General features: G+C 47.8%; 1 protein-coding gene across 2 annotated transcripts in view; it reads left to right on the top strand.

The window, feature by feature from the left end:
• LOC132835010 (carbohydrate sulfotransferase 3-like) overlaps nt 1-13,396 on the top strand; it is a 107,280-nt gene extending 93,884 nt beyond the window's left edge. For both annotated transcript variants that reach the window (XM_060854240.1, XM_060854239.1), the window contains 2 exons: nt 4,136-4,412; nt 12,153-13,396. In XM_060854240.1, the coding sequence (XP_060710223.1) occupies nt 4,327-4,412; nt 12,153-13,383 (1,317 nt within the window). In that variant the 5' untranslated portion in view covers nt 4,136-4,326 and the 3' untranslated portion in view covers nt 13,384-13,396. The remainder of the gene's footprint in view (nt 1-4,135; nt 4,413-12,152) is intronic.
• The last annotated feature ends 373 nt before the right edge of the window (nt 13,397-13,769 follow it).

The raw sequence follows: 13,769 nt of genomic DNA, 5'->3' as shown, positions 1-13,769 counted from the left end.
CAATCTTTCACTTTGGCTCTTTGCTAGTTTTTTTTTCTTTATCTTTCCAAACGTCTGTTTAAATTAATATTCTGTTCACCGCCACCAATGACCTGTTCTTTTCTCCATTCACACTGATTACATTTCAATAAGCAGTTTGTTGTTTCTTGACCCCCAGCCAAATGGTGTGCATTCCGTTACACTCCTGACTTGTGCCTTGAGGATGGGGGACCAGCTCTGAGGAGTCAGGTGATGAGTGACTCGCCACAATATTTCTAGCATCTCACCATTGTAGCCATTGTGTTAATGTAGTGAGTCCAGTTGAGTTTCTGGTTGATGGTAACTCCCCCAGGATGTTGATAGCGGAGGATTCAGTGATAGTAACACCATTTCATGTCAAGGGGCAGTGATTACATCGTCTCTTACTGGAGATAGTCATTGCCTGGCTTTGTGTGGTGCAATTGTTACTTTCCATTTGTCAGCCCAAACCTGGAGATTGTCCATATCTTGTTGAACTGCTTCAATGTCTGAGGAGTCGCGAATGGTGCTGAACATGGTGCAAGCATCGGCCAACATCCCTACTTCTGAACTTATGATGGATAAAGACTTTTGGAGGGCAAGGTGAGGGTCTTTAATTCAATCCGTCCGTTCATAGACCCTTCTCCCAAATTTTGGATTTCATTCTTCACAATATGTTCGACAATAAAATCAAAAAAACTCTATTTGGCAGTCCTCGTGAGTTTCTTGGTGTTTTATTCTATTAAGCTTCGCTATATAAATTGAATAAAAGCAAAATACTGCAGATGTTAAAGATCTGAAATAAAACCCAAACTTTATTGAGAAAAGTAGTAATTTATAGTCATACAGCACAGAAACAGACCCTTCGGTCCAACTAGTCCACACCAACCATAACCCCAAACTAACTATTCCAACTCCCTGCACTTGGCCTATATCCCTCCAAACATTTTGTATTCATGTACCTATCTAAATACCCTTTAAACATTGTAACTGCGCGCACATCCACCACACCACACAGTGTGTGTGTGTGAAAATGTTGCCCCCCCCCGCCATTTCTTTTCAAATCTATTTCCTCTCAGCTTAAAAATATATCCCCTAGTTTTGAACTCCGGACCCTAGAGAAAAGACCTTTGTTATTCACCTTATCTATGCTCCTCATGATTTTATAAACCTCTGTAAAGTCACCCCTCAACCTCCTCTGGTCCAGTGAAAAATGTCACAGTCTATTTTAACATCTCAAACCCTCCATTTTGGCATCACTTACTGTTTTTGAAGCACTTTGTAGTGGGAACAATTTGAGACAGTCGATTAAAGAGCATTTATAAAACAGTGATGGTCACGGCATTGCAATGTATAATTAAGTGTACTTAGGAATCTGGCATTTTATCATCAAGTTACTAAGCTGTGGGCTAATGGGATCATTTTGGCCTCCAGATGGATTTTAGTGACCTGCAAGACTCATTTACCAAAACGTCATAGAATAATCGGCTAATAGTTATCGTAAAGAGGTTGTGTTTTTGTATCAATATTTAACAGGAACATTAGCATTCAGAGTCTGAACAGAGAAAACGGTCTGAATATACAAGAGAGATGTACTGACCACAAAGTGTAGGATGTACAAAAGCGTAATTAGAGGAGTTTTGAAGAACATTGCTGTGGTCAGATCAAAATCACTCACAGTTAGAGGGAAACCTCCCCATCCAGAAATCGAGACTGTTATCCAAAGACAGATTCAAATTACATCAACGTAGCACCAAGCCATACCACGTCTGTCTGATGCTCAGATGGATTCTGATTGGGTACTTGCTGGACGTTTCCCTGCAGTCCTTCAGGAGTAGTAGTAACTGGGTGGTAGACGTAGTCTATATCAATTTCAGTAAGGCCTTTGAGAAGGTTCCAAATGGTAGGCTGCTCTGGAACATTAGATTGCATGGAATCCAGAGGGAGCTGGCAAATTGGATACACAATTGGTTTGATGGTAGGAAGCAGAGGGTAATGGTGGAAGGATGCTGGTCAGACTGGAGGCCTGTGACTAGTGGAGTGCCTCAGGGGTCGGTGCTGGGTCCATTGCTGTTTGTTATCTGTATCAATGATTTGGATAAGAATGTACATGATTAGTGAGTTTGCAGATGACACTAAAATAGGAGGTATCATAGACAGTGAGGAAGGTTGTCAGGAATTGCAACAGGATCTTGATCAGCTGGGGAAGTGGGCTGAGAAATGGCAAATGGAGTTTAATATGGATAAGTGTGCGGTCTTGCATTTCGGACTGTCAAATCAAGGTAGGAGTTTCATGGTGAATGGGAGGGCCTTAAGGAGTGTAGTGAAATAAAGGGACTTTGGAGTTCAGGTGTATGGTTCTCTGAAAGTGGAGTCCCAGGTAGACAGGACAGTGAAGACGGCTTTTAGCACACTGGCCTTAATCAGTCAGGGCACTGACGATAGAAGTTGGGAAGTTAAGTTACAGTTGAACAGGACATTGGTAAAGTCACACTTGGAGTATTGTGTTCAATTTTGGTCACCTTGCTATGGGAAGGATGTTATGAAACTGGAAAGAGTGCAGAAGAAATTTACAAGGATGTTGCCTGGACTCAAGGGTCTGAGTTATAGGGAGAGGTTAGACAAGCTCAGACTTGTTTCTTTAGAGCATAGGAGACTGAGGGGGGACCTAATAGAGGTGTGTAAGATCATGAGAGGTATGGATAGGGTGGATGCACTCAGTCTTTTTCCCAGGGTTGAGGAATCGAGGACCAGAGGGCATCGATTTAAGGTGAGAGGGGAAAGAATAAAAGGGAATCTGAGAGGCAATCTTTTTACACAGAGGGTGGTACACATATGGAATGAGCTGCCAGCGGAAGTGATTGAGGCTGGTACATTAACAACATTTAAAAGGCTTTTGGACAAATACATGGATACGAAATGTTTAGAAGGATAGGGGCCAAGTTCAGGGAAATGGGGTTAGTGTGGATGGACATTTTGATTGGTCTGGGCCAGTTTGGGCCTAAGAGCCTGTCGTTGTGCTGTCGGACTCTTTAACTGTCCAATGTTTAAACTTAGAATCATAGAATCCCTACAGTATGAAAACAGGCCATTTGGCCCAACAAATCCACACTGACCCTCCAAAGAGTATCCCACCAGACCCATTCCCGAACCCTATCACTGTACATTTCCCCTGACTAATGCACTTAACTTTTAATTAAGGTTTGCTTTCCTTGCCCTCAGTGTTTGACAACAGCATAGAATCCCTACAGTTTGGAATCTGGCTATTTGAAGAGCATCCCACTCAGACTAATCCCCCGAATCCTATCCCTGTAACCCTGCATTTCCCATCACTAACCCACTTAGCCTGCACATTCCTGGACACTATAAGCAATCTACCATGGTCAATCCACCTGATCTGCACATCTTTGTGATTGCGGGAGGAAACTGGAGCACCCAGAGGAAGCCCACACAGACACGGGGAGACTGTGCAAACTCCACACAGACAGTCGCCTGAGGGTGGAATCGAACCTGGGTCCCTGGTGCTGTGAGGCAGCAGTGCTAGCCACTGAGCCACTGTACCTTGCAGTGATGGGTGACTATTATAAATGTCTTCGTGAATTCTGCCATTGGATAATGGTTGATCTTGATCCAGCTTGTTTTGATCAGGACTGTGCTGCTCTAATTTCATAATGAAATAGAGAGTTAGAGGACTTTCAGACAGGGCAGTGGACAGAGTTGCCAACCCTCTCATTTTAGCCGTATATCTGCAGGAACTGAAGATTTAAAATGTCCTGAGCAACTGCTGTAAATCACAACAACGGTAGAGGGGAGGGAAAAGCAGCATTTAGTGTTTTAAAAAATCCTGCATCCCTTCTGAGACCTTGTCAGGACTGAGGGAAGGAAGCTATCTTCGGAATAGCCGCCCGACGTTTATTTGGTGATGACGAGGTGTTCCTTATTCCATTGGGAATGATCAGTGGCTTGGTGATGGGCAGGGAGGGGCAGACGTTTGTTGAGTAACCGATCACAGTGTGCAGCTGGATGGAGGGATTAGAGTTTGAAGGTCGTGTCACTGTTACCTTCAGGGTTGGCATCTGGATGTCAGTGTCTTGGCATCAGAAAATGCTAATTCTGCCTCTCTGTGTTCACTCTGCAGTACAGGCGTGCTGTCACTGGGAAGTGGGAGAAGCCGATGTGACAGATGCCTCCGCTGGTCGACTGGCATTGCCCTGGCACTGAGACTGGCATTGCAGAATCGCTGACAGACGACTGAAGACTTCAGTTTGGGTACACAGGGGCTCCCTGTGCAGTGACCGCACCAGGACTGCAGACTCACAGCCAGTAGCGATGAGAGTGAGGAGCAAATATGCAATTATTCTGTTTTTTGTTGCTGCTCTTGTGATCATCGAGAAAGAAAACAATATTATTTCAAGGTAAAGCATTTTCCATCCATTTATAGATTCTCCATCTCGCGTAATGGTAAGGTTAGCCAAAAAAGAACTGGAGATACTTTGTCTGAACTGGACTAACCAGATAAATACAGTGTTGACAAGAGCAGGTCAGAGGTAAGAATTCTGCAGTGAGTAACTCGCCTCCTGACTCCTCGGTGCCTGTCCATAAACAGGATCGAGGACGTTTATCATGGTTGTAAGCAGTCCTCAATCACATCAAGGGAGCTAGCTGTCACTCAGGGGTTCCTGACACAATGAGTCAGGGGCAGCCTCGCATACCAGTCCAGGGGCTTGGACACTGTCAGTCAGCACTTGGAGCGGTCAAAGTCAGATGCTGTCCAGATGCAGGGCGAGGTACTACATATCAGGCAACCCACAACCCAGCTTGGGTCTTTCTGCTCCACTGTGGGTTTTTTTTCCTCCTGGGAAAAGAGAGTGAGGTAGGTTGGGATTATGGGAGATGGAAGTGGGTGGCACAACTGTTACAGTAGGTGGGGAGCTGTCCTGAGTGGGCAGCACACATGGCATGCTGGGTTAGTGCTGTCAGAGGATGGGATCGAGTACGGGAAGGTGTCCCTGGCAATGGGGAGAGCGGTAAACCTCATGAGACTTGGTGGGAGGTGGGGTGCGTAAGCAGAGGCAGAGTGAGTATAAGGTATCAGAGAGAGAAGATAGTGGCATTCACATTCTTCCTGGCTGTTTCCAGCTCGACCCAAGTTGCAACCTTGGACCAGGTTGGCAAGGTCCTCTTGCCCGTGGCCTCCCACTGCTGCTCGTTGGGGGGAGGACACCGTGCCCCTGCAGCCTATCATCCACCATGACTTCCAGGTCCCTTCCCACAAAGACTGTCAACAACCTTCCCTTCTCTGTCATGTCTGCACTAAATGTCAGGGGCAACCTTGGACCGATGGCACTTGCCTGGGTCCATGGCGGCCTTTTAAAGTGTCGGAGAAATTTGCCCAATAAAGCAGAGAGCACACAAGCCAGATCGGGTGAAATTGATGAGCTGGTTGTTACAAGTGATATCGCCGGGAGAGAAACTGACTAGGCTGACACAGCACTGACAGTCTGTGCAGCGAGATCAGAATTCTCCCCCTCGAGCTGAGGAAGAAGCCATTTTTAATAATAATCCTGCACAATAAGGCTAATTAGAAATGGGGAAAATACAATATATCGGGAGAAGGAATAATCTAGTTACAATGGTGCTAATTGGAAAACAGTTATCGGATGCATGTCCTAATTCCTTACACAATGTAACATTTTGACAGTTTCGATGGGCTCGGAGCTTCAGTTCCTCCTTGCAGGTAGGTGCTAATGTCTCCTCTGAAGTGGTGAGGTGCTTCCATTGTCTTGTTCTGGGAGCAATGCTCTTGCTGGCGCCTCTCAGTCTGACCTGCTGTCTGTGTGGCTTTGGTATTGCGGGGTTGTGAAACTGCCCTCGGGCCTTTGGGATAGCTGTGTCGCTCTGACATTGTTAGTGGGTGCTGGGAAGTGTATTCCCTTGTCTGCGGGTGCTGTCTAGTTCCGTTTGTCAGCCTGCTTGGTCCCTGCTGAGACATTCTGGGTGTTTTTGGTACAGTTGGAGGGAAATTGCGGTCTTTGAAGGAGGAGGCCGTCTGGGCTGTACGGTGTTGGAACTGGTCCTCCCGGGAGCAGATGCGGCAGAGACGAAGGAATTGGGAATATGGGATGGCGCTTTTACAGGGGGCAGGGTGGGAGGAGGTGTAGTCGAGGTAGCTGTGGGAGTCGGTTGGTTTATAGTAAATGTCCGTGTTGATTCGGTCGCCCGAGATAGAAATGGAAAGGTCTAGGAAGGGGAAGGAGGAGTCTGAGACAGTCCAGGTAAATTTGAGGTCGGGTTGGAAGGTGTTGGTGAAGTGAATGAACTGTTCAACCTCCTCGTGGGAGCACGAGGCAGCGCCGATACAGTCATCGATGTAGCGGACGAAAAGGTGGTGATCCCCCCAGACGTGATCGACGATGCCCTCCACTGCATCTCCTTCACGTCCCGCTCCTCCGCCCTTGAGCACCGCCCCTCCAATCGCCACCAGGAGAGAACCCCACTGGTCCTCATATACTACCCCACCAACCTTCATATACATCGTATCATCCGTCATTATTTCCGCCACCTCCAAACGGACCCCACCACCAGAGATATATTTCCCTCCCCTCCCCTATCAGTGTTCCGAAAAGACCACTCCCTCCGTGACTCCCTCGTCAGGTCCACACCCCCCACCAACCCAACTTCCACTCCCAGCACCTTCCCCTGCAACCGCAAGAAATGCAAACCTTGCGCCCACACCTTCCCCCTTACTTCCCTCCAAGGCCCCAAGGAATCCTTCCATATCCACCACAAATTCACCTGCACCTCCATACACATCATTTACAGCATCCGCTGCACCCGATGTGGCCTCCTCTATATTGGGGAGACAGGCCGCCTACTTGCAGAACGTTTCAGAGAACGCCTCTGGGACGCCCGGACCAACCAACCCAACCACCCCGTGGCTCAACACTTCAACTCCCCCTCCCACTCCACCAAGGACATGCAGGTCCTTGGACTCCTCTTTCGCCAGACCATAGCAACACGATGACTGGAGGAAGAGCGCCTCATCTTCCACCTAGGAACCCTCAAACCACAAGGGATGAACTCAGATTTCTCCAGTTTCCTCATTTCTCCTCCCCCCACCTTGTCTCAGTCAAATCTCTTGAACTCAGCACGCCTTCCTAACCTGCAATCTTCTTCCTGACCTCTCCGCCCTCATCCCACTCCGGCCTATCACCCTCACCTTGACCTCCTTCCACCTATCGCATTTCCAACTCCCCTCCCCCAAGTCCCTCCTCCCTACCTTTTATCTTAGCCTGCTGGACACACTTTCCTCATTCCTGAAGAAGGGCTCATGCCCGAAATGTCGATTCTCCTGGTCCTTGGATGCTGCCTGACCTGCTGCGCTTTTCCAGCAACACATTTTTAAGCTCTGATCCGCAGCATCTGCAGTCCTCACTTTCTCCTAGTTTGCTTTTGTGGGGCCTATTTTGGGTGGCAGATGTTTTCCCACATAAAGATGGCACCGGGGGCCAGGGATGCTGGTTCATTCCAAGATATCCTGACAGTGGGAGATTAGTCCAGGTTACGGTGGTAGAATGAGGCCAGAACCAGACGATGGGGTCGCCGTAGTGACAGGCAGATAGTCAATGAGGTGAATTTGGGAAGATACGGTGAAGAGGTAACTGGCTAGGCCTTGCGAGGGAAACCCTTAATGAAACTCAGCGAGATTGACACTATGTAAAGGCTGCAGGATTCAGCCCCATGTCTTAGATAATGACATTTCCCATGACCACTTTATGTAACTGGTGTGCTTCCCCCACAGAGATACTCCACTATTTACCACCCCAGCATTGGTTCTGCATTCCCTCGCCTGCTTTGAGCTGCTCTGAACTGACTCCATTTGTCAGCTTTCAGCCATTGTCCATCTGAGCTGTCCATTAACCCCCCCCCCCAAGGTCTAGAACTTTCTCTCCTCACTATCATTCCCGAGGTTTAGATCACCTGCACAATTGTTCATCACGGCTCTCAATGTTTCAGTCTTTATCACAGACAATAAACAAAAAACAAGAGATCCCGTACTGACGTATCACATGAACACCTTGTTGACCATTATATTTGCTTCCGATTACTGAGGTAAGTTTGGGTCCAACTTGCTGCTGTACCTCGGATCACTCAGATTTTAAATTTTTGACCCAATCTGCTTTGTCAACAGCCTCAGGAAAACCCACACATGGACTGCATTAAAAGTGCTGTAAATGTTTACCCTTCAGTATTGTCTGACATTGAGGTCATGGAATGAGTTCCAATTTCAACTTGTTATTTTAGTCCAGTGAGTATTTTAAAAAAAAAATGGTGGAAGTGAAATGTCGGAGTGAACCTTTTTGACGGGAGGGTGATGACTGTCAGACTGAGTGACCAGGAGGAGAAAGCAGGGCCTGATTGGGTGGTGTTCCTGCCCACTTCCTAACCTATGTTCAACTTATGGTGGGTTGGAGTGGAAAGAGAACAAACCCTCCCTCAATGTCAGCAAAACGAAGGAGCTGGTCATCGGCTTCGGGAAGCGGAATGGAGGACACACCCCTGTCTGCCTCAGTGGTGCTGAGGTGGAAGTGGTCGAACTTTTCAAGTTCCCAGGAGAAAATATCAACAACAATCTGTCCTGCTCCACCCACATCGACGCTGCCGTGGAGAAAGCACACCAATGCTTCTATGTCCTCAGAATGCTAAGGAATTTGGGCATACTCACAATGATTCTTTATCAAGTTTTATTGATGGACCATAGAAGGCATCTTATCCGGATGCATCACAGCTTGGTTTGGCAACCGCTCTGCCCAGGACTGCAAGAAATGACACAGGCCAGTTCATCACGCAAACCAGCCTCCCATCTATTGACTCCACCTATACTTCCCTCTGCCTCAGGAATGCAACTAACATCACCCCTCCCACTCCCTTCCCCCCTCTTCCATTGGGCAGACGTTACAAAAATCTGAAAACACACGCCCACAGATTTAAAAACAGCTTCTTACCTGCTGTTCTCAGACTTATGAACAGACCTCTCATATATTAAGTTGATCTTTCTCTGCACCTTCACTGTAGCTAGAACACTATATTCTGCATTCTGTTCTATTACCCTGATATACTTATGATTACGCTGGAAACACGCAAAACAATACTTTTCACCGTATTTCAGTACATGTGCCAATAACACTTCAAATCAAATGATCCTATTGATTGGCAGAGGCACCTTGAGGGGTTGTACAGCCTACTGTTTGTCCCTATTTCGGATGAGTTTAAGTTACAGATCTAGCTGGATCAATTTAAAGGTATAGCAGAATTGAAGGGCTGAATGGCCTCATCCTGTTCCTATCCAAACTGAAGCCTTTTCCCATTCCTACTGTCACTGCGTGAGCCCTTGATATAGACCACACAGATGAGCTATAGACAGTGGGGCTGGTTGAACCAGGAGGATGTTGATGAACGCATTTTGTTTGAACAACTTCAGTAAACCGTGATGGAAACTAATTTAATCAAAAGATGTGGTGAAAGGCACACCCTTAGCGTGAGCCTTTACACTTCCTTGTTCAGATACCACTTGACTAATTGTGGTAAATCAACTAGGAGAAAGTGAGGACTGCAGATGCTGGAGATCAGAGCTGAAAAATGTGTTGCTGGACAAGCGCAGCAGGTCAGGCAGTATCCAAGGAGCAGGAGAATCGACGTTTTGGGTTTAAGCCCTTCTTCAGGAATTCCAGCAACACATTTTTCATCTCTAATTGTGGTAAATTTCAATCATTGTTTGGTTTATGTTCAATGTAACCTCAATCTATCAATTGATTCCAGGATTAACTGTCCCCATGACTTGTCCGGACTTGTCCGACCTGCCTAGCTCCTTTTCCAACTATCCACTCCACCCTCTCCTCCCTGACCTATCACCTTCATCCCCTCCCCCACTCACCCATTGTACTCTATGCTACTCTCTCCCCACCCCCACCTCCCTCTAGCTTATCTCTCCATGCTTCCAGCTCACTGCCTTTATTCCTGATGAAGGGGTTTTGCCCGAAACGTCGATTTCGCTGCTTATTGGATGCTGCCTGAACTGCTGTGCTCTTCTAGCACCACTGATCCAGAATCCAGGATTAACACTAGTCTATCAATAGATTCCATTTGGAATACCATGTGTCCAGAATTTATTTTTCTCCTCATGAGCAAGGCCAGTATTCATTGCCTGTCGCTAGGCAGATTTCTTTATCTAGCTTTATTCTTAGACGTTACTTTAGTGGAGAATGTTTAGTCACACCTGGGCACAAGCCATTTGGCTCTCAGTTTGCACACCTTCAAACAAATACAATGAGATTTGAAGTCACAGATAGCTGCATTAATGATCACAGGATGTAAGCACAAGTTGTCTAACTCTCAAGAATTCATCACCTATTTGCAACAATTGCAAGTTGCAGCAATCGATCAATCTGTGTTCAAAAGTAAAATGGGAAAGGTGGCCAAACCATGGCTTACAAGTGTTAGACCCGAGGGAGAGACATACAATTTGGCCAGAAAACTACAACAGACCTGAGGAGTGGCAGCACTTCCGAATTCAGGCAAGTAAGGCAAAAGGAGCCATTAAGAAAGGGAAAATAGAGTTGAGCTTGTGAGGAACATAAAAACTGACTGTAAAAGACAAATGTAGATCTTTCATGATGAGGAACAGAGGAATTTATAATCAGGAGCAAAAAAAAATGGCTGACCAACTAAATACATGCTTTGGTTCTGTGTTTACAAAAGAGGAGATAGATAGCGTACCAAAGGCACCCAGGGTTTAGTGAGAAAGTCAGTATTATTTAGAAAATGGGATTGGGCAATTGAAGGCAAATAAATCCGTAGGGCCTGATAATCAATGTCACAGAGTACTGGTGGACCCAGACAGAGTGGATGCATTGGTGGTCATCATCCAAGGTTCTATAGACTCTGGAACAGTTCCTACAGAATGGAGGGTACCACATTGCTCTCAGAAAGTATCCCTGATGCCCCTATGAATTTGTTATTGTAGTTACTGTTTCCAACCTGATTAACCTAATCAACATGAAGATTAATTATCCATAATTAATGCTCCGTTCTTTTTACATGCTCCTATTATTTGTTAGTTTGTAGCCTTTCCCATAGACTGGTTACAGTTTGGAGGTCAGTTCACAACTCCGAGCAATGTCTTCTTTCCCTTACTGTTTCACCTCCGTCCAAATGGAACTTAAACTGCCTACATTGACTCTCACAACTGTCCTCATTTCATCTCTTATTAGCAGTGCTTTCCATCCCTACTGTACCCCTGAAATGTTAAATATCCCTGAATGTTAAGTTCTAGTTCTGATCCCCTTGTATCCATCATGGCGATGACCTCATTTTCATTTACCTCGCTTTACGGCTTCAGTTCATCCACCTCACTCCGAACCATTATTAAGATACAAAGGTCGTTTCGTCATGAAATTTCCCTATCTTCGTTCTGGATTCTTGGTGCAATGTGACATTCGCTCATCCATGCTGCCCTGATCTCCAAAACAGAACTTGTCTCATTTGCTTGTGTTTGGCCCATTTCCCTTTAAACGTTTCCTATCAATGTAGTCTTTTAACTGTAATTGCTCCCACCTCTATCACGTCCTCTGGCAGTCCATTCCACACATGAACCACCCTCTGCATGGAAAAAATTGCCCCCTCAGGTCGCTTTCAAATCTTTCCCCTCTCACCTTAAACCTGAGCCGTCTGGTTACACTTTCAGTCTATTCTTTTTAATTCCTGGTAACCATCAGCCCCATCACTAGCCTGCAGTTTTACACTTTACCTTTGACTTTCAAATTTTCTATGCAAATAAATCCATCTCTCACCTCCATTGTTTTTCCTGGACATACAGTTAATTGTTGTTATGTCACCATAGTCTTCCCAGACCATAGGGGCCGCTCTATCATTGGAGAGACAAACAACTGGTGGTGATTTAACCTGAGGGCCATCATATCTCAGGTGAGGGAAGAGGTTGAGAAGGAGAGTCCTTCATGGTGACCTCATGGGAATCGAACCCACGCTGTTGGCATCACATTGCTCTGTGAACGAACAAACCAGTCAACTGAGTTAATTGAGTTCAGAAGATCAAATGCTTTTCCTCTACTCATGCAGAGATCTGCTTTATTTTTCAGGGTTTCCGACAAGCTCACATTGAAATTCCCGCCGGTTGACTTGGTGGGGTTAAACAGCAGCATTTCAGCCCGGGCCCTGACAGAGAATGACTCCCTTCTCGCTGGCACCAGCTCGTCTGTGCTGAACTGCGCATCGCCACGGGCGGCCGTCAAGTGGGAGGACTCGCGTGGGCCTTCGGGCAGGAGGCACCTCATCCTGATGGCAACGACCAGGACAGGCTCGTCCTTTGTGGGCGAGTTCTTCAATCAGAACGGCGACATCTTCTACCTCTTCGAGCCCCTGTGGCACGTGGAGAGGACGGTGACCTTTGAGCCAAAGGGCGCCAACGCTGTGGCCTCGTCCATCGTCTACCGCGACGTGGTGCAGCAGCTGCTGCTGTGCGACTTGTACGTGCTGGAGAACTTCCTGCTGCCCATGCCCGAGCGCCACGTCACCGCCTTCCTCTTCCGGCGCGGCTCCAGCCGCTCGCTGTGCGAGGGCGCGGTCTGCACGCCGCCCAAGCGTGGGGCTGGCGGCTCCAGTGAGCGCTTCCCGTGCCGCCTGCGCCGCTGCGGCCTCCTCAACCTGACGCTGGCGACGCAGGCCTGCCGCCAGAAGCAGCACGTGGCCATGAAGACGGTGCGCTTGCGGCAGCTGGAGTTCCTGCGGCCGCTGGTGGAGGACCTGCGCATGGACCTGCGGGTCATCCAGCTGGTGCGCGACCCCCGCGCCGTGCTGGCCTCCCGCATGGTGGCCTTCCCTGGCAAGTACGAGGCCTGGAAGAAGTGGGCCGACCAGGGGGTGGTGCCTGACGACGAGGAGCTTGCCAAGCTGCGTGGCAACTGCGAGAGCTTGCGGGCGTCGGCCCAGCTAGGCCTCAGCCAGCCCGCCTGGCTCAAGGACCGCTTCCTGCTGATGCGCTATGAGGACGTCGCCCTGGAGCCCGTGAAGCGAGCCCACGAGATGTACCGCTTCGCCGGCATCTCCATCACCCCGGAGGTCAAGAAGTGGATCCACATCAACACCCAGAGCTCTCCCGGCAGTGACAACCTCTACTCGACGCACAAGAACTCCTCGGAGCAGTTCGAGAAGTGGCGGCTCGCCCTGCCCTTCAAGATCGCTGAGGTGGTCCAGAAGGTGTGCGAGCCCACCATGAAGCTCTTCGGCTACAAGCTGGTCAGGGACGCGGAGACTCTGGCCAACCGCTCCGCCAGCCTGCTGGAAGACAGGAGACACTTTGGGATGGTTTAACCCGGGGGAGGCGGGTGAGGGTTGAAGGGGTGGGAGGGTGGCAAGGTTGGCGCAAGTGGGGGTGGAGGGGCAACTGGGGAGAGCCGGGCATCTGGCTGGTGACTGGCTGGAAACTGCAGCGCAATCGTAGACTTTCAGATTCCTGCTCTGACCTCCTGCAACAACACAACACCATAAGGTGCAGGACAAACCCGAGATGTGCAATGGTCTTTCGGAGGCACCTGCAAATTGTGAAACAGACGCCAGAAAAACAGTTGACAATGGGAACACAGATTTATTAAACACATACTAAATGAGAGATTTATTTATTAAGGAGAGAAAAAAAAAATATTTTTATGACTTGATTTTATAAAGATTTAGTGTGGTGTTAGAGTAGGGGTGGGACA

This window comes from Hemiscyllium ocellatum, chromosome 43 (genome assembly GCF_020745735.1).
Source record: "Hemiscyllium ocellatum isolate sHemOce1 chromosome 43, sHemOce1.pat.X.cur, whole genome shotgun sequence".
NCBI classification, from domain to species: Eukaryota; Metazoa; Chordata; class Chondrichthyes; order Orectolobiformes; family Hemiscylliidae; genus Hemiscyllium; species Hemiscyllium ocellatum.
The sequence above is the reverse complement of the archived record's forward strand: the minus strand, read 5'-3'. Positions and strand labels throughout refer to the sequence as shown.